Source organism: Crinia signifera, chromosome 5, assembly GCF_055691185.1.
Source record: "Crinia signifera chromosome 5, ASM5569118v1, whole genome shotgun sequence".
Taxonomy (NCBI): Eukaryota; Metazoa; Chordata; class Amphibia; order Anura; family Myobatrachidae; genus Crinia; species Crinia signifera.
In genome coordinates, this window is record NC_139221.1 from 83,748,302 (window position 1) to 83,772,181 (window position 23,880).

General features: G+C 41.5%; 1 protein-coding gene across 6 annotated transcripts in view; it reads right to left on the reverse strand.

Annotated features, from left to right (window-relative positions):
• Positions 1-23,880, reverse strand: part of METTL4 (methyltransferase 4, N6-adenosine) — a 212,860-nt gene that overhangs the window by 138,852 nt on the left and 50,128 nt on the right. For all 6 annotated transcript variants that reach the window (XM_083187565.1, XM_083187561.1, XM_083187560.1 and 3 more), the window contains 4 exons: positions 18,990-19,056; positions 10,356-10,530; positions 4,992-5,098; positions 4,747-4,838 (listed from right to left, as the gene is read on the reverse strand). In XM_083187565.1, the coding sequence (XP_083043691.1) occupies positions 4,747-4,838; positions 4,992-5,098; positions 10,356-10,530; positions 18,990-19,056 (441 nt within the window). The remainder of the gene's footprint in view (positions 1-4,746; positions 4,839-4,991; positions 5,099-10,355; positions 10,531-18,989; positions 19,057-23,880) is intronic.

Consider the following 23,880-nt stretch of genomic DNA (forward strand, 5'->3'; position numbering starts at 1 on the left):
ACTCAGTCAATTACACTAATTCACGTGTGCGCAGACAGTGATAACATTACCAGGCACTAGAAAGGGAGGTTGATTAGGGGGTTGAGAAACATAATTTAGCACATGGTACCATTATGTGAAAAGAAAACTACAGCACAGCCTGGGAATTGTAGAAGCTGCCACAATGATTACTAGGTGACTATTTTTAAATACAATATATTTAGGGATAGCCTTCATAAGTCCATTTCAAAGAACCTTATAAGCTGGAATGGTTATAGGAGGCTTTTTTTCTTTATTTTCTCCTATCAGGATTTCTGTGTTGCTTTGACAATATCTCACACCTTTAAGATGAATACAGCCTGTAAAACAGGGTTGCCGACTTGCAAAAAATCCTCTCCGGGAGAAGCCCGGAGAGGAAGCTTTCATTACGAGTTTGGGGGCGGGGCTTAACGGTGACGTCATTAAGCCCCGCCCCCATTACGGCAAATAGCCGAAATTACTGATCTCTATGGAGGGGGCGAGGCTAAAATGACACGATTGTGCCATTTTAGCTCCGCCCCCTCCTCTGAGACCCGCGGTTTGCGGCATTTAAATGCCGCGATCGGGGGGGGGCCTCAGTGGGGGTCCCCCTGATTCCGGGAGGGTTGCCCACCCTTCCGGGGGCCGGGAGGGGGGACCCGATTTTCGGGAGACTCCCGCAAATTCTGGGAGGGTCGGCAACCCTGCTGTAAAAGCAACAATATACTGTACTGTTCTAGCAGAAAAAACACCTCCTACTGTACTAGTGACAATGTGTATTGTACAGGTTTCTTACTTGCCGCCATGCACACGCTTACTTCACCTGCATGATACTGTATGTAAAGATACAGGGGACAGCTACTGACAAATATCCACAGAATGAAAAAGGCACTGGTGTTCGGGAACCTATTTTATAGTAGCCATTTAGGATGGTCCGATAAGGTCCAGTAGCTATATGTTTAGCATTGGTGTAACACAGAACATCATAATTGACAAGTGACAGAGACAGGTGTGCATTGAGATCTGCTATAGGTATTGTGTACTGTTACAGTTTATCAACAAAAGGCATAAATGTAAAATAATAAGAAATACACTAAGCTACCCTTGGTGTTGTCTGTGCGAATACATAACCACGCTGTCATGAGGCTGGCCAGGTCAGAGGTCAGACGAGCAGCAGGTCCGACCGCCGACTCTGATCCAATACATACACAACCGCGCATTGGATCGAATCGGATGTCAAACACAACCGATTTGGCTACTTTTCACCCGACTAGTGTATGATCAGCTTTACACAGCTGCAAGGGAAAGAAAATTAGGTACTTGTGAGTTATCCGGGCTGCCGATTTTTTCATCGCGCCCGAAATCGTGGGCATCGCGTCGTCGTGGCCGTTATAAGGAGCCGCGACGCGATGCCCACGATTTCCCATAGACAGTAATGTTAAAAGACACGATGGACCCGATTTCCGACCCGATTTCCCATAGACAGTAATGTTAAAAGACGCGATGGACCCGATTTCCCATAGACAGCAATGTTAAAATAAAATGACAATATGAAATTGTCCAATATGTTTTAAAAAAAAATGTTTCATGGCCCCCCACCACCGTTAACGCCACCCCGCTATTGACGCCAACCCGAAGCGTGGCGAGCGCAGCGAGCCCGCGAGGGGCGGCGGTACGCGTCCTCCGACCTTTTCATGCCCTACTATCCACTAGGGCGTGGAGTGAGAATAGAATAGTGTGGCGAGCGCAGCGAGCCACCGAGCCCGAAGCGTGGCGAGCCCCGCGAGGGGACGTGGACACCTTCACAGGTATCCGCGTGCCCTTGCGGGCTTCACAGGTGTCCGCGTCCCCTCGCCACGCTTCGGGCTCGGTGGCTCGCTGCGCTCGCCACACTATTCTATTCTCACTCCACGCCCTAGTGGATAGTAGGGCATGAAAAGGTCGGAGGACGCGTACCGCTGCGCTCGCCACGCTTCGGGTTGGCGTCAATAGCGGGGTGGCGTTAACGGTGGTGGGGGGCCATGAAACATTTTTTTTTAAAACATATTGGACAATTTCATATTGTCATTTTATTTTAACATTGCTGTCTATGGGAAATCGGGTCCATCGCGTCTTTTAACATTACTGTCTATGAGAAATCGGGTCCATCGTGTCTTTTAACATTACTGTCTATGGGAAATCGTGAGCATCGCGTCGCGGCCCCTTATAACGGCCACGACCGACGCGATGCCCCCGATTTGGGGCTAAATCGCGGGCATCGCGTCGGTCGGGTGTCCTTAACTTAAGGACAAAATCGGCAGCCCGGATAACTCACAAGTACCGAAAATTATCACAATAAGTTTCTAACACATGGATGGTCAACTGTGCACATATGAATCCTCTGCAGTTGGGCCAGATTTCATGGTGCAAACTTATTTTTTTAACTTAAATAGGACCATAAAGAAAGAGCAACTGTGATCACTGGCCAACAGACAATGGGGCAGATGTATTAAGCCTGGCAAAGAGATAAACTGGAGATAATGTGGAAGGAGATAATGCACCAGCCAATCAACTCCCAACTGTTATATTTCAAACACAGCTGATTGGTCAGTGCATTATCTCCTTCCACTATATCTCCACTTTGGGGGGCATGCAATCTGGGATCACGGCTGTCGATCCCCGCCGACAGCCGTGATCCTGGCCGTTTGTGGTCTGAGCGACTGCAGAACGACAGGTGGGATTCAAGGGACTCAGCGCAAAGGGGGCGTGGCCATGAAAATGGACGTGGATTGGCGATCTGCGGTCGGGATCACGACAATCCACGGCTGTTATCAGCAGAACGGGCCTGACAGCTTCTGTAGTTCTGCCATGATCTCACTTCAATGCTGTGGCTAAAGACAGCATTGAATAGGGAGCCGCCACTATTTCCCATGTCGGAAATAGTAGTGGCACAATGCATATCCCCCTATACTGTATCTCTTGTTCAGGCTTAATACATTTGCCCCTATGACTCAAATTAAAACAGACCTTATTTATTAATGACCATTGCTGATGGTTGTCAACACATGATGCAATATTTGTACAATTTGGTCTAAATCACAAGTTGCCCTCATTTGAAAGATTCAAAGTCTAATCCTGTATATCCTACATATTTAAACATAGCTTTTCAGCTCTGCAGTTAACCCTTTTTGCATATCCTTTAGACTACGTTTGAAGATAGGATTGAATTTTTCTGTAAGGGTTCAGCAGCAGCAGATAAAGAAAGAGCGCTGGAGACTGGACTGACTTTCCTTTCAGACTGCACCTTGACCCGTGTTGGGGCCCCAAGGACACGGCAATAACCGTCTAGAGTCTCCAGCTAAAAGCACATGCAATAGGCTCCCAATCCCAAATGATCAACTGATGCAGCATGTCTGATCAGAGGATCAATCCTCCAAGCAGGGCCGGTGCAAGGCACCTGAGCGCCCCAGGCGAGTCGGGGTGGGGGCGCCCCGGTGCCGGGGGGGGGGGGGGGGAAGGTTGGTACCTGTGTAAAAAAACTTCCGTCCCCGGCGTCCCTGCTGAGTGCTGGTGCGTGCAGGGGTGTCCGTGCCGCCGGGGGAGCCTGCGGCGCTGTTATTGTGCATAAGCTTGTCACGCCCAGCGGGGTCCCTACAGTGAATAGAAAATAACTAGCGCTTCCTGCGCCGCCGCGCGCATAGCGCTAGTTATTTTCTATTCACTGTAGGGACCCCGCCCAAGCTTATACACAATAACAGCGCCACAGGCTCCCCCGGCGGCACGGACACCCCTGCACGCACCAGCACTCAGCAGGGACGCCGGGGACGGAAGTTTTTTTTACACAGGTACCACAGTGCTGGGGGTGAGGGGCGAACTGCCGCCCTCAAGGTGCCGGCGCCCTAGGCAAATGCCTAGAGCTGCCTAGTGGTGGCGCCGGCCCTGCCTCCAAGTCGCGGGACTGCGCATTGCATATATGTGTGCATACAATTCGTCATACAACCAGTCGAGATTGTACGATTGGGTACAATATCGTTCTGGTGTATGAGGGCCTTAAGACACAGCATGACTGACAGGCAGCGACCGTTGATGGCGCCGGGCAGGAGTGCCAGTGTCTGCATCTAACTATTCTGCTTCACTAGCCTGAGTAACTGTAGCAATACTCAGATGGACAATGGTCACACAGTCTTTGGACACAGCAACAGATCATAGGAGCATGTAGGAGGCATACATATACTCAAGATGTATCCTAAAGAATTAGCATGCGTTGAGCAGCAAATGCATGCAAAGACAAAGCTGCTTTCTAAACTGCATCCACCTCTGAGCAGTGATGCCTGGACTGAAAATCTGCAACAATTGGACAATAGGAATGCCATCACTGTATAGTGCTTCCTAAGCAATCAGGTCACCAGTAAAGTCAATGCTGTTGTATATATAGCTTTCATGTGGGCATGACACTAGGCTCAGTATTGCTGTTAGGTTTTACTGTATATAGACTTGACCAATTTATGTTATCACATAGACAAATTACAAAGGGGTTTACCCAGGACTCTCTAAGCCTATCAGCAATTTAGACATCTCAGCCAGTTTCCCAGAATTGCTACTGTAGTTGAAGAAAAGGCTGTTAAAAATAATAAATAAAACCAGTCATTACATTTGTGTATCAATTTTAGTAAAGTTACTAAAGGGAAAAAAAATTAATAACACGTTTATTTGAAATAGTTTTCAATTAATAATGATATCTTTAGAATAGCTGTAAAGAGCAGAACATACCATTGAGGGGTGGCTTGTGGGAATGAAGTTTGCATGGTACACTGACTATAATCTTGTGCTGAGGAATGGGTGGCATGTCTTTCTCGGACTCCCTGTAGATTACGGGAAAAAAAAGAAATTATATTTAAATCATTATTTTTTCCAAAGAGTAATATTTACAAGTAATCAAACTTCTGTAAAACCTGTGATATAATTAATACAGTTAATAAATAATACAATTAATACAACCAAAAATATATTCTTACCTTGCTACAGCAGTATCAGCATTCGTTAGTCGCCCCACTACCAGAATTTCATAAGGTTTCTTATGGGCAGAATTAATTGGAAAAACAAATTCTCCAGATTGGGTTATCTGATAAAGAAAGTCCATGAAACATTTTGCTGAAAAAAGAGCGTCTCTAGTAATGGGCCAAAAATTCATTCATTATTTTGTGCTACTAGATTAAGAGAAATAGAAAAATTAAGACAATGGATGGATGGACTCTATGGAGGGGGGGGGTGATTCGTTCCTGGCCAGTTGAAAAATCAGCAATAATTTGCCAATTGGTATTCAATCATGGGCGTTTTCTACAGTTTTTGAGTTAATTTTTGCCGATGTCGTTTTACTTTTTTTTTTTGGGGGGGGGGGGGGGGGAATAAGGCCACAAAGATGGGTGAAAACGGAGACAAACGGAGACAAATTCACCAAAATGCATGAGTTTGCAGGAATTTCGCCCATCCACATGGCTTAGGCTGATGCTGGATTTTTCGCCCAGGTGAGTCGAATTTGCCCCAAAAAAAAAAATAGCAAAAATTGCTGATTATTCGTCTGGTGAAAAATTTGCCTAGGATTGAATACCTATGAAGAGCACGATTAATTTCTGACATAACATCACTGGTGGCTCACTGGTTACTTACCTGGTCCTAGGAGCAGCAGCATCTCCAGGATCATCTTCAAGGTGCAAGATTCATATAAGCAGCAATTCCAATGTAGACATGACGGAATGGCATTGCATTAAGTATTTTTCCTCTATCTATAAACTCTACACCTAAACCTCCCTCTGCTGCTCCCAAAAACCCCTCCTTCACTGCAGATTAACCGTAACTACCTCCTGCAGCCTAACCCTAAATATTCAACATTCTGGCAATTTGAACATTTAATATGGCAACAGTTCAAAAGTCAACATAGGAAAAAAAAAGTTTGTATCCCTATTGCACACTGAATGAGAAATATACATATAATAATCAGATAATGCAGAGATCTTGGTTGCATATATCTGCAGATATAGGGTTAAGCCCCCAGGCCGTACGTCAAGGCGTCTCTGTCACTGGGGGTCCCTAACACTGGGTATGGGTCTGGGGTGTGGGCCCCCAACATGCCGACACAGGCTGACTACTCCAGGGCAGCACACAAATGAAAGTTAGTAGGTGTTAAATAAGAAGCACATAAGTGCTATGTAGGGAGGTGAAGGTGTGATTAAAATAATACATACAATAGGGAAAAAACATAAATGTTAATAAAGTGTTAGGGTGTGCTACCCTGGAGCAGACCAGCCATACCAACAAAGGGGGAATCACACTCCCAAACCCATCCCATGCACAATAACAAATTTATGGGCCTAATAGCCCAGTGTAAGGCCACATGATAATGGCTTACAACATCTGAGAGCCAGCTTACCTGGAGATACCCCTGGCTTCTCCAATGGCACTCAGGTGTCAGCAATCCCTCCTATTGCTGACCCATCTATGCCTCTCAACTGCACAACACTTTTATTGGTAAGCTGCTCAATCAGAGGTCTGTCATTCAGGTGCCAACAGGGAGGGGTAAATCTGGTTAGGAAAAAAAACAGTTTGTATCCCTATTGCACACTGAATGAGAAATATACATATAATAATCAGATAATGCAGAGATCTTGGTTGCATATATCTGCAGATATAGGGTTAAGCCCCCAGGCCGTACGTCAAGGCGTCTCTGTCACTGGGGGTCCCTAACACTGGGTATGGGTCTGGGGTGTGGGCCCCCAACATGCCGACACAGGCTGACTACTCCAGGGCAGCACACAAATGAAAGTTAGTAGGTGTTAAATAAGAAGCACATAAGTGCTATGTAGGGAGGTGAAGGTGTGATTAAAATAATACATACAATAGGGAAAAAACATAAATGTTAATAAAGTGTTAGGGTGTGCTACCCTGGAGCAGACCAGCCATACCAACAAAGGGGGAATCACACTCCCAAACCCATCCCATGCACAATAACAAATTTATGGGCCTAATAGCCCAGTGTAAGGCCACATGATAATGGCTTACAACATCTGAGAGCCAGCTTACCTGGAGATACCCCTGGCTTCTCCAATGGCACTCAGGTGTCAGCAATCCCTCCTATTGCTGACCCATCTATGCCTCTCAACTGCACAACACTTTTATTGGTAAGCTGCTCAATCAGAGGTCTGTCATTCAGGTGCCAACAGGGAGGGGTAAATCTGGTTAGGAAAAAAAACAGTTTGTATCCCTATTGCACACTGAATGAGAAATATACATATAATAATCAGATAATGCAGAGATCTTGGTTGCATATATCTGCAGATATAGGGTTAAGCCCCCAGGCCGTACGTCAAGGCGTCTCTGTCACTGGGGGTCCCTAACACTGGGTATGGGTCTGGGGTGTGGGCCCCCAACATGCCGACACAGGCTGACTACTCCAGGGCAGCACACAAATGAAAGTTAGTAGGTGTTAAATAAGAAGCACATAAGTGCTATGTAGGGAGGTGAAGGTGTGATTAAAATAATACATACAATAGGGAAAAAACATAAATGTTAATAAAGTGTTAGGGTGTGCTACCCTGGAGCAGACCAGCCATACCAACAAAGGGGGAATCACACTCCCAAACCCATCCCATGCACAATAACAAATTTATGGGCCTAATAGCCCAGTGTAAGGCCACATGATAATGGCTTACAACATCTGAGAGCCAGCTTACCTGGAGATACCCCTGGCTTCTCCAATGGCACTCAGGTGTCAGCAATCCCTCCTATTGCTGACCCATCTATGCCTCTCAACTGCACAACACTTTTATTGGTAAGCTGCTCAATCAGAGGTCTGTCATTCAGGTGCCAACAGGGAGGGGTAAATCTGGTTAGGAAAAAAAAACAGTTTGTATCCCTATTGCACACTGAATGAGAAATATACATATAATAATCAGATAATGCAGAGATCTTGGTTGCATATATCTGCAGATATAGGGTTAAGCCCCCAGGCCGTACGTCAAGGCGTCTCTGTCACTGGGGGTCCCTAACACTGGGTATGGGTCTGGGGTGTGGGCCCCCAACATGCCGACACAGGCTGACTACTCCAGGGCAGCACACAAATGAAAGTTAGTAGGTGTTAAATAAGAAGCACATAAGTGCTATGTAGGGAGGTGAAGGTGTGATTAAAATAATACATACAATAGGGAAAAAACATAAATGTTAATAAAGTGTTAGGGTGTGCTACCCTGGAGCAGACCAGCCATACCAACAAAGGGGGAATCACACTCCCAAACCCATCCCATGCACAATAACAAATTTATGGGCCTAATAGCCCAGTGTAAGGCCACATGATAATGGCTTACAACATCTGAGAGCCAGCTTACCTGGAGATACCCCTGGCTTCTCCAATGGCACTCAGGTGTCAGCAATCCCTCCTATTGCTGACCCATCTATGCCTCTCAACTGCACAACACTTTTATTGGTAAGCTGCTCAATCAGAGGTCTGTCATTCAGGTGCCAACAGGGAGGGGTAAATCTGGTTAACCCTATATCTGCAGATATATGCAACCAAGATCTCTGCATTATCTGATTATTATATGTATATTTCTCATTCAGTGTGCAATAGGGATACAAACTGTTTTTTTTCCTAACCAGATTTACCCCTCCCTGTTGGCACCTGAATGACAGACCTCTGATTGAGCAGCTTACCAATAAAAGTGTTGTGCAGTTGAGAGGCATAGATGGGTCAGCAATAGGAGGGATTGCTGACACCTGAGTGCCATTGGAGAAGCCAGGGGTATCTCCAGGTAAGCTGGCTCTCAGATGTTGTAAGCCATTATCATGTGGCCTTACACTGGGCTATTAGGCCCATAAATTTGTTATTGTGCATGGGATGGGTTTGGGAGTGTGATTCCCCCTTTGTTGGTATGGCTGGTCTGCTCCAGGGTAGCACACCCTAACACTTTATTAACATTTATGTTTTTTCCCTATTGTATGTATTATTTTAATCACACCTTCACCTCCCTACATAGCACTTATGTGCTTCTTATTTAACACCTACTAACTTTCATTTGTGTGCTGCCCTGGAGTAGTCAGCCTGTGTCGGCATGTTGGGGGCCCACACCCCAGACCCATACCCAGTGTTAGGGACCCCCAGTGACAGAGACGCCTTGACGTACGGCCTGGGGGCTTAACCCTATATCTGCAGATATATGCAACCAAGATCTCTGCATTATCTGATTATTATATGTATATTTCTCATTCAGTGTGCAATAGGGATACAAACTGTTTTTTTTTTTTCCTAACCAGATTTACCCCTCCCTGTTGGCACCTGAATGACAGACCTCTGATTGAGCAGCTTACCAATAAAAGTGTTGTGCAGTTGAGAGGCATAGATGGGTCAGCAATAGGAGGGATTGCTGACACCTGAGTGCCATTGGAGAAGCCAGGGGTATCTCCAGGTAAGCTGGCTCTCAGATGTTGTAAGCCATTATCATGTGGCCTTACACTGGGCTATTAGGCCCATAAATTTGTTATTGTGCATGGGATGGGTTTGGGAGTGTGATTCCCCCTTTGTTGGTATGGCTGGTCTGCTCCAGGGTAGCACACCCTAACACTTTATTAACATTTATGTTTTTTCCCTATTGTATGTATTATTTTAATCACACCTTCACCTCCCTACATAGCACTTATGTGCTTCTTATTTAACACCTACTAACTTTCATTTGTGTGCTGCCCTGGAGTAGTCAGCCTGTGTCGGCATGTTGGGGGCCCACACCCCAGACCCATACCCAGTGTTAGGGACCCCCAGTGACAGAGACGCCTTGACGTACGGCCTGGGGGCTTAACCCTATATCTGCAGATATATGCAACCAAGATCTCTGCATTATCTGATTATTATATGTATATTTCTCATTCAGTGTGCAATAGGGATACAAACTGTTTTTTTTCCTAACCAGATTTACCCCTCCCTGTTGGCACCTGAATGACAGACCTCTGATTGAGCAGCTTACCAATAAAAGTGTTGTTCAAAAGTCAACATAGTAAACATGTCAACATTCTGAGGATCTCAACACGGTGCCTGTCAACATGTTGCACCATGTCGATATTGTAGTGTCCACATTATCAATGTGGACATGCTAATAGTTGATTATGTGAGTAGATACTCTCTCAAGTACTGTGTTTTTTATTTTTAAAATAGTAAGTAGCATCAATAGGCAACATTAGAGTACTGTTCTATAGAATCAGTTTTACTGTTATGATTGGTTTTGTGCTATTCACATTTACCAAGCACTATAAAAAAAAAAAAAGCTTTTCAAAGACTTTAAAGGGAAATAGGATTACATTTATTGTATTTGGTTCTACTTTACATATCATATGCTTACCTTAACCCAGTGCCATTCTGCAAGGGGTTTTACTGACCAATGAGGGTACAGTTCCTCCTTCACAAACCTCAAATGTTTCTGTCTATTGGTCACCCAAGTAACCACAAGACAATTTGGGGAAGCCAAAGCCGGTATGGGAAGTTGTTTAATCTCCAGTGGTGTTAAATAGGTATACCTAAAGGAAAAAAAAAATATCTTAATAGTATCCCTAAAGTTTGCCTACCAAAGCATGTAATACCATTTAGTTTTAATCAGTGGGCAGATGTGTGTCCATAAGAAATTGTATTTATGCATTCTACAACCACAAGAAAGACAACAGTGACACCTGGTGGCCAAAATTAATACATAATGCATAATGCACTTTCTTTGTCTGGATAGTTCTTTCACAAATAACTTACAACCTGAATGATGACTGATGAGATAGCCGAATATAAATAGTGTATATAAATAGTAAAGTGCTTTTAGACTCTGCCGTATATCCTTAAATAATTCAAAGGACAGCTTCCTTAAAAGGGTACATTTTAAGAATGGTTGTTAAAAAAAAGAAGATGTAGGATAAATATAGACTTATAAGATATTCACAGATGAGTGGAGACATGCAAGAGATTCAAGTTGAAATATGTTGGCATAAAAATAATAATAATGTATTAACTAGAGTACAGTAGCTTGCATAGCAGTCAGTAGTATAAAACATTATCTTCGCATAACATTGTTTAGCCAACTACTGAACATTTTTTTCATGTCTCATAAATCATTTTGATACCAAGATCTTCACATGGAAGAAACTTTCTTTGCTCCAAATTGATACTTATTTTATACATGTCAGGGCTATTTATATAAGCCCAGCAAAGAATACAAGTTAAAGACAAGGGGAAAGTATCCTCAGCAGTAACATGAAATCCCCCGTCCTAATGAGCATACAATTACCTTTTAAGAACCATTAAATAATAAAAAAAAAGGGTTTTTTTTGCCCCCAGTAATTTGCAGCACCAGTAGTTGGAGTGCTTAGATCACAGAATTACAAAAAAAGAACGTGGCTTGCACTGACAGTTGCCTTAACCTGAATGAATGAACCAACTTATATTGATATCGGTATAAAATACCTCACATGAACTTGTTGGTGGTGCTCCCTAGAGTTATGGATAACCATATATTGTAGAAAGAAGAAAGATCTTTCTTCTTTCTACAATATGTGCTTAGATCACACCCAGCATGATATGAAATGGTGGCACTGCTTGTAGTCATGACCTACATTGACATTCACCAGTGGGTGTGGCCTAACAGCGTCAAGGACTCCCCTCCGGAGCACAATGTGTCCCACTCACTATTAATAAAGTGCTGGAAGGTAGGGACAGGCAAATTTAACCCTTTGCAATTTTTTTTTTTTTTTTTGCATATCAAACAGTCTGGTTTTAATGTTTAAATCAATTTAAAAAAAATTCAATCAAAAATGGTCTACATTGAATATTGAACAACGTTAATGTTTTTTTTTTTTTTTAAAGTGGCTCACCATTGGATCTGCTACTAGCGCTAGGGCTGTTGAGCCTAACTAGACGTTAACATATTTGCTCACTGCACATCATCCAAGGAGACCATAGACCCCATAAAAGGGACCTAAGGAGGATTTATACTCCCCCTATTTATACTGTATTTTTCAACACACCCTGTACGTTACCTTGTAATTTGTTTTTTGTTTGCTATGTACGGCACTGCGGACACTTTGCGGCGCCTTATAAATAAACGTACTACTACTACTAAAGGAACCCAACAAAGAGTGGCCTGAACCCCTGTCGGGGATCTCCTTAGGGTGGCATGGCTCTGAGCAAAATTCCCTATCATAGGGGACCCCGTTTAGGTGTAGCTCTAAGAAACACCAAGTAAACTAACTTTTAGTAACCGGCCCAATTTTACCCCATATAGGAGATAATTACCAATAAATTAATCTTACACACACTTTCTTTCCGCTCTTAATCAGTTTCCACACACAAACTAGCAACACAGCAATACAGACACAGGCCCAGCTGGTAAATAACGTTCTTTGTATATCTAAAAGGGGCTGGGAAACCCTATCTGGCTACAGCAGCGCCACTACATAACAGGAACACGAAAGTGAGCGCGGTATAACACACTGTCCTACCTTAACTAGATGTTGAACCTAAAAGGGTTAAGATGTGTAAACTGAATACGTAAAAAAAAAAAGCTGTATAACAGGCAAAGAGATAAAATTGTGAGATAAAATACCTGCCAATCAGTTTCTACTTGACAAATTATAGTCTGTATTTGAAAAAAAAATGAGAGTTACAATTATACTATCCGGTACTTATATGTTAGTTGGGCGCCTACTATAGTTAGTACGCTCATACCCCCACTATCCATGTCGGCATGGAGCTGATTTTATATAGTGTGGCGAGCGCAGCGAGCCACTGAGCCAGAAGCGTGGCGAGCCCCGCAAGGGGGGCGCGGAAAACGAAGCAAATAGCTTAGTGGGCGCCCAACTAACATAGAAGTACCTACTATCCTTTTAGTCCCAATGCAGCTTTGGACCATAGTAAAATGGCCGGATATTGCGATTAATGACCAACTGTCATTATAGCGGTATACAATTAGCACCTGTTATTATCAGATGGAAATACATGAGATTGGGGATAACTTCCCGATTCCATGTGTTATTGCAGGTCCTGGCAGCTGCTTATCAGGGATTATGCAAAGCAAGCGAAGCATAACATCCGATAATGTAAATGGCACTACAGGGGGCATTTCATATATTTATTTATTAACAGTTTCTTATATAGCGCACACATATTCTGCAACGTTTTACAAAGAATATTTGAACACTCACATCAGTCCCTGCCCCAGTGGAGCTTACAATCTATATTCCCTAATCACATGTGTATATGAATACATATTCACTCAGGTAAACTTTTTTGGGAGCCAATTAACCTAACATTTTTGGACTGTGGGAGGAAACCGGAGTACCCGGAGGAAACGCACGCAAACAAGAGAAGAATATACAAACTCCGCACAGTTAGATCGAACCGATGACCTCAGTGCTGTGAGACCGTAATGCTAACATTACATCGCCCGTGCTGCCATAATTACCCCAAGCCCCATTATCGTTCTGTCACCAAAGAATATTCATGCAAACAGTATAGCACACACATTTAGGCTCATTCAAACATATACAGTAGATGGAAAGGTCAGCAATAATGGAAAACGCAAATGTACTGTAGCACAAAAGATGATGTGACTATACCAGTCATAATTTCTAAAGGTATAATAAATAGAACATTTAGCAAGATCTGTACTAGCCAATACAAAGGCTGTTCAAGGACACATTGGCTGACGAATATGTAAGCTTTGTGTTCAGTGAGGAGGTTTATAAAAGAATAAAGAAAAGGAAAAATATAAATTAAATGTTTTTCCCATAATTCCATAATTGTGTCTAAGGGCAGTATTCAATGAGAAAAATTTGCCGTGTTTTATGGCGAGTTTGTGCTATTTTCGCGTTGGTAGGAGCATTTTGCTCTCAAAAAGTGAACCACCCTATTCAATGTGATATTTTCGCTGTCTTTTTAAGTGATTTTCGCCGTGTAGCAATTCTCCATCTTTTCATGGAGAACTGGAATGTGAACTTTTAAACTAAAACTTTAATTTTTAAAATCAGGATTTTTTTTCTGTGAAGGGGCATGTTATTTTTATTCATTGTTATATATTTAATGAAAAAAAAATTTAATTTTTTTTTTTTTTTACACAGAGCAGCCAGCAGGGGGCCGGAGCTCTCGAGCCGCTCATTAGATATTCATATATTCACTGCACCCGATCATTACATATGCACGATCGGGTACAGTGAATACTGGGTCCCCCGCTGGCTATAGGGGGGGCAGCTTGTGCTGCCTGGGTCCCGGGGAGCCCTCCTCCCCTCCACATATGTTCTGGGGCAGCCAGGGAGACTTTAATCTCCCTGGCTGCCACCGTCCCCCGGCTCCCTGCCGCGGACGCTCATCCGCTGCAGGGGTTAAGACTCGCCGCGAGTGGCGGCGAGTCTTAACCACATTGAACAGTGGGAGCAGGAGTGGCAGCGAGCCCTCCGGAACAGGGTGAGTGCATGGCGAGAGAAAAAATCTCTCGCCATGCACGGAGAATTTTTCTCATTGAATACTGCCCTAAGACTTAACTCACAGAGCATATTACTCACAATTGACAGCACAACTGCAAATAATAGAATGCTACTGTAGTTATAAAACCCGAATGAATGCAGTATATATAGCAGCCACAACATCATCCATAAAACGTATATACTGCTTTGAAAGCATGAAAAGGAAATGGCACTGCCAATACCAAAACTGTACAGTAATACCCCTTTTCTAGCAAAATCCCAGGTCTGTCCCTACAATTGTTTACCCAGGATTTTGCTGCGTCGTACCTGGCTTAGACCCTGTTTCCACTGCACCGTAGTCCCAAGTTTACCTCCGTTTCCACTTTACCCTGGAAAACCCGGGAAAGCCCAGAAAAATCTTTGGATGTCATTAAAAATGGTTACATCAGCAGCCAGCACCCTGAGAGGACCAATCAGCAACTTTTGGATTTACCCGTGTATAAAATCCTGGACAAGAGCCATTTTCACTGCACTGTCAGCAGGTTTCACCCGCCAAAACCCATGCTCATTACATGGGGAAAAAAACCAGACACTAGACCTGAAATTTTCTTGTAGCCATTTCTTCTGAGCCGAATCCTAGGTATACCCACCAATTACCTAGATTTTTTTGGGCAGTATTCAAAATCTAGTACTGAAAATCTAGGACTTTCCCTGAAACCAAGACTGTACTATAACACGTCTCACTGCCTCTCATACCGTTCAGTAGTTGTCAAAGTTTGAATACAGTATCAAGAGACATCGTTACTGAAGAATAAAGGTCTCCTATTTTACGATGTCATCTATGTGCAATTTTATGTTTCAGAATGTTTCTGCTGACAGGTGGAAAATGCAGGAATTCTGCTAACAGACACAGCTGATCTTTTACTTCCACAGCAGTTTTAATTAACATGAGTCTACAGAGGTAGCGAGGTCAGAGCTCTCCTAACACTGTGTTTTCATTTTCTCTCCTCTAAAAACTAAAAATACATTTGCAGTAAGACTATGGATTAGATGTAAGAAATGAGCAGCTGGTCAATAGAGAAATGTGTAGGATTAAAAACAGGCAAATGCCACAGGGTGATAAAGAGGGGAGAAGATGGTCATTACTTGCCATGTTAAAGGAGTCCCCGTTCAGTGTCATTTTTTTGGTGTAAGAAATATTGACATTATCGGTTGAAAAGCCTTCTGCTGCTGCTGCATGCTTCTGCATTTACTTTTCAGTAATACATGGCCCATCCATAATGAGATAGCAAGATTTAGGGCTTTATTTATGAGAGAGGGGAGATACAGCCTGGCCTTATTTATCAACGGGACCACCGCCAGTGACAGCAGTGCATTTGTCAATGCAAAGATGTGACTGGTTTCAATGTTATTGAATAAGAAAAACACTGCTAAATGTTGTATTACTTGAATACTTATTTTCAAATATTTTGTTTACTTTAGTAAGGACAGGTCAGAATAATGGGGGGGGGGGGTGACATGGTTGGACCCCGGGGCCCCCACATAAGTTCATTCTGACCTTGTGATTGCCAAGAACAAGTGCCTGGCAACACCAGTTCCTGGGTGCTATCTGCTGCGGCTCTGTGCTCTATATGCACAGTGCAGGGAGCCTCTGGATCCCCCTACCAGCATCACATGACCCATCACATCTATGTTGCGGATGAGGCCCCTACAAGCCATATTATGGCTCTATGGAGAAAAATGACTGCAAGATATAAGAGTCATGTGGAACAGTCTAACAAAAAAAAGGGGTGATTCTGAGCAGCCTGATTAAATAAAAGTTGCGCTTGGAGTGGGATAGGTCAATAGGTCGACATACATTGGGACAACCACTGAAGGTTGACAGGGTTTAGGTTGACAAACTTGGAAGGTCGACATGCAACTTCTTCTGTTCCATCTCTTCAATATATCTACTTTGATTTGGTGCTGTGATGAACCTCTCTCTCATTCTATATAAATTACAATTGTTTACTTCTTAAGGGTCCATGTTATGCAGTTTTACTTGATGTTGGTGGAGGGGACATAAAGTGATATATGGATTTGTTAATAACAACCTTATAAAAACACACGCAGAAAGATACATATTGTAACATGAATTCTTGCCACTAAATTCTAGGGATCACACACTGATTGGAATTGTATACACCCTCCCTTCTAGAATATAATAAGAAAATTCCCTTATCTATGTCAGGGGACATGGACATTTTTTACCTTTTATCCCAAAATATATTTAGATATGCCACCGTTACCCCCATGATTTTAAAGGAAGGAAATCATATTATTAATTATTTGAATTCAAAATTTTATTGAATCTATTAGTAGAATCCACCGACCAATGTACCTCCTCCCTAGCCGTAGTGTGCATTCCCAGTGTCTCTTTCCCACCTGGTCAAATGTGTTGGCCCATCATCGGGGGCAGTGGCCGAGCGGCACTGCCATGCGAACTATGAAGTGGGTCAGGTAGTGTCAACCTGACCCACAGTCTCCGACCTCCTTTGCAAGCATCAGTCCACCCCATGCCCGGATAAAGATGTGAAGTGGCACCATTGTGCCGCTCCTCAGACTCCTCTGCAGCTGCATAACTACAGAGGTGGCTACACAGATCCCCCGACCCGGCCAGAACATAATTAAAGTGCACGCACGTCAATCCCATACAATACCCACATTTTCCCTGACCACTGATCTACAGTATGCGATAGCCCTTATAAAGTCCTGCCCCTCTTCCAATTTTCACCTTAATCTCCTCTGCTCCCATCTCTGCTTTCAAGAAAACCCTGGTCTCTATTACTCATAAAAAATTACCATTGACTCTAGTACTCATTGTTATTACCTCCACATCTCTTCAAACCCCTTAACCGCCAATATCCCAGTCTAAGATATATGTTTCTTTCTTTTCCCACCCTGCTTGACCCACTTTTGTTCTCTCGACTATTCAGAAATTATCCTCACTAAAGTCAGTAAAAACCTTTCTGCTACCAAAGTTAAAGACTTATTCTTATCCACTTGAAACCTTAACATTTGTTCTACCAGACTGTTGCCTTCAAGTAATCTTTTACTCTCTCCCAGCCAAATCCAGCTTCATAATATCTCCAAAATGAAACCCTTTCATACATATGGACGCAAAAAAATCTCTTCCCCTCAATGCCATCTCTAGAATTGACTACTGCAACCGCCTCTTATCTGGCATTCCTGATTTCCACATTTCTGTACTTAGCTCACATTTGTCACCAAGCTAGCTACTTCCACCTCCCCCTTCAATCAGACCTCACAATGGCTACACTTTACCTTCAGAACCCAATTAAAACACAGAGAAAGCACTGAGACTGGAGAGAGGGAGGTTCATGGGAAACTTGTGGAAAAATTACTTCATAGAAAGGGTAGTGGACAGGTAGAATAGACTCTCAGAGGTGGTAAAGGCAATAACAGCAGAGCAATTTAAACATGCATGGGATATATAAGGATATCTGTGCAGCGAAAAAAATGAGAAAGGATTTGAGGTAACAACAGGGTTAAAAAAAGGGCCAAATGGTTATAATCTGCTGACACATTCTATGTTTCACATTCTATGTTTACCCAATCCTCACCCATACACTTCTGACCTCATCTCCTTCCACACTGACACCCTTCCATCAGCCAGTGGATGCAAGCTTGTGTCCTAACGGATTACATGTTCCAGCTCCTGTCTTCAAAGATTTTTCGTTTGCCCCTCCCCACTACTAAAATTGTTTTCCTGTACCAGAATGTCCACCTCTTCTTCAAAGATTCAAACAGATATATTAATCCTAGTGAAGTGATAAAGTGGTGATAACGCACCAGCCAATCAGCTCTTAACTGTAAATTTACAGACTGGGTTTAAAAATTCCTCCTTCTTCTTTAAAGCTATTCAAGTGCTCACAGTCACTCTGGTCTGTCTGTCCCCACTCCCGTAGATTGTAAGCTCTCATGAGCAGGGCTCTCTTCCCTCCTTCACTTTTTCCCCACTTCTGCCCACAATGACACTGATCCTTTGGGTTCAACAACAAGTGCTACTCCTGTCATTACAGCAAAATGTACACAACTTGTTATTTTTCTTGATCCTACATTCAGCAATGTTTTGCTTTTCCCCCTTGAATTGTTTGTATGATTTCCGCTTACATACTGTGTAAGTTTCTGTGAAGCTCTTTGGCACCATATAAATAAATAAGAATGATATTAATTGCTAGTCTATAAAATTGATAGACCGTTATGTGTAATGTAAATGCAACAAGTGGCCTGATGTTTTGACAGTCACTTTTACAGTTGGCAAGCATTACAGTTAGAAGGTGCATTTTAGCACTTTGGAAAATGCATTTTGGGCATACTAGCTCAGCTATAAAGCAGAGAAGAATGTGTGTGCTACATGCAGCTGTCAGTGTTTTCCATGAAGCCATATTGTAGACTTCATACAGTAGGAATTTCTTGCAAAAAAAAAAAAAAGTCACTTTTGGTGTCATGGACAAGATAATAAACATTACAAGTACCTTTTACTCCTCTTGACAGACTTATTCTCCCATGGTGGATCGATAACAATGACACTGTACTTTTTATCTAGAAGAAAATATAAAAAAGTAAGTTGCAGACCACATGTTCCTCCTTGTGTTGATCTATTATTTTATTTTGTGAAGATCACTTGAGATTATGGGGGCATTCAATTTTAGAAACGTTTAATTAGTGCCACTAATTGTTGCGCCGGGGCTATTCTATTAGCCCCAATCTCTGGCACTAATGGGGGTTTGGTTCCAAATCTGTGATAATAGCCCTTTTTTTCCCTGTAAAAAGGTCAGAGAAATTACCAACAGTAGGTCCATAGCTTATCGTGGGACCTGTGTATTTTCAAATGAAAAATGGTATCATTGAATAGGCGTGATAAAGAATATCGTTAATACCCACAATTTTCAAAGCTGCGGTACTATTGTGGTTAATTGAATATCCCTGTAAGTTCTAAAGTATCTGATACATGTTCCAACATCTATAACCAGCTTAAATTGCCCTACTGTCAACTAATGAAAATAAGCAGTTTCTCTATAATTCTCTCTATTTATGAGAAGTTAATGAGAGCAATGTGTGAAACTGAAAGTTCATTGTAGTACAGTAACATACTGTAAAATTAAAACTGGCTTCTTTTTATGAGAGCATAATAAATCTAACAAAATATTTAAAATTTTCATTTAGAAGTTAAAGGACACGAAAACACAACACTGACATTTTCTGGTATCACCCATGAAGGTAAAACATTTTGTAAAATATACAAGCTTTAGCCTGATATTACACTGTAGAGAATAACCAATTTCCAGACTTAGACAGCTGAAGCCCCTTCAAATGTTTATGCCAGTGTTCTAATGATTTTGAGAAAACGGAAAAACAGCATTTGTGCAATTTATTCTTTAGCCAAACACAAATACATTTTTTAATCAGGTTTGCCCCCTTTACTTTATCATCAAAACAGAAAAAAAGAATTTGTCTCAAAGAGGTCATAGACACAATGAAATACCAGAAGGCCTACCCTAATTTGATTTTACATTTAATTTCTTATTTTTTGTATTGTTGTGCTGGAAACCCTATGAAAAGCAGTCAACAATTACAAGTATGCAATACTATATTTTTAACACTGCAGTGCTGCTGCAAGAACTTTTGGCAATGTAAAAAAATCTTAAAAGGCAAATTCAACCCCTTTATTTCAGGTTATGGTTAAAAGGGTCAACAGTATCTACTTCGACAGTGAATAGTTGACACCTAAGTCAATATGGATACTGTCAACATGGACAAAAGGTTGATACAAGCAAATAGTTGATATGGAAATGTATGACACATGAAAAGGTTGACATGAGTTTAAAAAAAAAAAAAAATCAGGGGCAACCTGTCGATTTGAGCCTATGGATCCCAATTAGTGTAGTGTACCTATACTCTTGACATGCTTTGGGGGCAAGGTTTACCATTCCCAGTCAGAGACCAAGCGGAAAAGTAAAAAAAAAATAAACTTGCTTGTGTCACCCATTTGTCTGCCTTGCCAATGTCGATCATGCACTGTTGACCGACAGGGTGGATACCATTATTCAAAACAGCACTAATGGCAGATTATAAACTAATCAATCATAAAACATCTTAACGGTCAGTATTTACACTATAACAAATCCAAACTAGAAATAGGAAAAGCTGACAAGTTAGTACAGTTTGAAGGAGGCTGATTCTGAGTAAGGAGAAAAGCAAGAAGCAAGTAAATCTCCCCCCCCCCCCCCCCCCAACCTTATAACAGAAGGGCCTGATAAAACTGCAAAATAAGACAGCGGAGAAATGCGTAAAGGTGCCCCGACACCGCGGTTCTGCTTCCCGACTGATGTGCTAACCTGATGATTGGCATCTTTCCAAGTGCCCTCCCTCCTTTATGATCGGATCGAGTAGGCAAGCCATCCTCCTTCCATCTGCTGCACTCCGGTGCAATTCAGCTTTGGGCTCCCCAGGGAGCTGCACTGCTCTCAAACAGCATTTCTATCTACAGCACAGCATATGTATGGCCGTCTCCTTAAAAACACAACTTAGAGGACGTGTACTAAAAGGTACCTCTGTTGTTCACTTCATTTTGCTGCGATAATCATCGAATCCCCAGAACTGTGTACAAGCATTACCACCAAGGCCAGGGAGAAAGGCTATTTATTCACTATTATTGTCACTGCTGGCTGCCAGAATATTTACTAGAAATTGGAGGTTGAGCATAGCACCTGGAGGTGTTAAATTCCCCTTAAAAACATCATACTGGTAATACTGTTTCTATAAAATCAGTACCGGGACTTTAAGTTATTTTATAAATATTGTATATACATTCTTTAAGCAGGATTTGAAATATTGATGTGTTAATTGCAAATTTTTATGAATACTAGTGCTCTCTTATAATCCCTATATAATTGCTTATTGAGTTTTTCCAGAAAACTAAATGGGAGCTGCTGTCTTTTAAGCAAGGATTCAGTGTTAGAGGGATAATTTGATACTGCAGAGATAAATATTCTGAACGTTATAAGTTTGTATATATTTATTACTTTTCCTTTATGCACCCTATTAGTGTGGTATAATGATTGGACAGTTAATGTTTTCCAGGTCACCTGTGGATTATTAAAATGGGAAAATTGGTGGTAACCAGTGCTCCTGCTGGGTGACATGGAAAATGTGACCTGTCTGGGGTCCTGAAGAATGAATTGGAGAATCACTGATATAGATTAAAAGGAAGCATGAATGAACAGAGCCCCACTAATTGTAATAGAAAGACTAGCCATGTGGGAGAAAAAGAGAGGAATTTTCTAAGAACAAACGGAAAGCAAGTGAAACTGTAGACTAGCAGGACCGCCGAGGAACAGTGTTTTGCAGAAGCTGCTTATAAGAGATCAACACAAGCACCTGGGAACTGCGATCCACTAGAAAGGTGTTGTGATAATACTACACATTCTACATACTGCCCCAGTTGTGAAAAAGAATGGTCTTGGAATAGAATATAACATAGAATATTCTAAAAGAGAAAAATTTATGAGAGATTGAAGTAAATATTCCTTTGTTGCTGACTTTGTGCTGGAGGGAGCTTATTGTAACCATTGTACGTTTGCACATACAATGAAGGAAATATGGTCACATACATTTTAAAGAAGTGTCTAGAGTAACACATTTCTCAGAGTTATATTGATATTGAAACACAGTAACAAGAAGCTGTGAAAAAATCTGGAGGGAAACTTGATTTTTGGTTATAATCATGTGCAAAAATCAAATGACCCCGCTTCTCTTTGTCCAAAGTACTGTCATAATTATGCAAATTTAAGTAATAATATGATCTATTGTCAATCCTGTGCCCTTGAAAACGGGGGAACTCTTCCCCGAAACGCCGTCGGGCGTCAATAAAGGAATTTTATATTGAGGCAAGTCTGCAGAGTGACTCTCTTTCACGTACTTATATATATATATATATATATATATATATATATATATATATATACAGGTTGAGTATCCCTTATCCAAAATGCTCGGGACCAGGAGAATTTTGGATAACGGATTATTCCGTATTTCGGAATATTTTAATATTTCAATGATGTATTTTGAAGTATCTTGCATTTATGCTGTATAAACACATAATATACACACAAATATATTTTATTACCACATCAAATACACACAAATATATTTTATTTATTCAAAAAACAAGGTTTCAAAACGTGAAACAAAATGTGTGTACTATCTCAGCACTGAATTTGAATGCCAAGCAATCATTGTCTTGTACATATATAGTGCCAGTTACATATCATGTCCTCAGTAATGCTGTTACAAATGTCCCCAGTGAGTTTTTAGCACTTTTTCCACTTTCTGGAATGTCTGGTTTTCGGAATAATTCGGATAACGGATATTCGGATACGGGATACTCGACCTGTATATATATATATATATATATATATATATATATATATATATATATATATATATAGAGAGAGAGAGAGAGAACTTTGTTTTAACCATTTTGTCAGCTTTAATTGTAGATCTAATATCAGCAGACACTTATGAGGTTTCTACTATATTCTGTGGGTTAAATTTAGAGGTTTCCCAGTCATATCCCAATTGTACAATGTGACTTCAATATATTGCCTAATATACCCACACCAAGCATATTGCTATAATATCCATTTAAAGCTTATTCATTAGCCTTTGATTAAATCATAAGAAATACCCTTTAACATGTTATTTGTAAAGGTCCACACACACTGAACTTCCCTTTTACTTCTTTGCCTTTAACAGACTTTTTATGATATGGGTATATAAAACACAATTTTTTTTTAAATAGTGCAATACGTCTAATGTAGTCACAATTTTTATTTTCAAAGTTACTTGAAACTCTGGGTCCCCATATTTCCAACACAATCAACAATGGAATAATGCAAATGTGAAAAGGTAGGTGGGATTCCTACAGTGCAAATAGCAACTATTCTAAAAGGTAATTCAGAGCCCGTAGGAAACGCCAACCCTCCAATAAAGGAATGCATGTACAAGGGGCCCCGTTTACAATGCCTCTGGTTTTCCTCCAGTCTATTGGGTCTGAAGGAGAACCAGAGGGATCACTTTTTATTGTTTACACTTACTATCCATTTAATTTTATTTCAGTGGATTCCTGTTTTTATTATAAGTGAAAATCCATAAGAAATAGATGATTTTTGATATGAGACACTCAATATTACAAGAGGGAGTACCCTGAAAGGGGGAACCCCCTGAATATATTCAATTTTGTGGATATAATTTTTCCATGCTCATGTATCACATCTGATATTTATTCTGGCACATTGATATATGAGAATTGCATGAGGGTGGAGCTCTCTCCCTTTTGTTTTACATATTCAACAAAAGAATTGT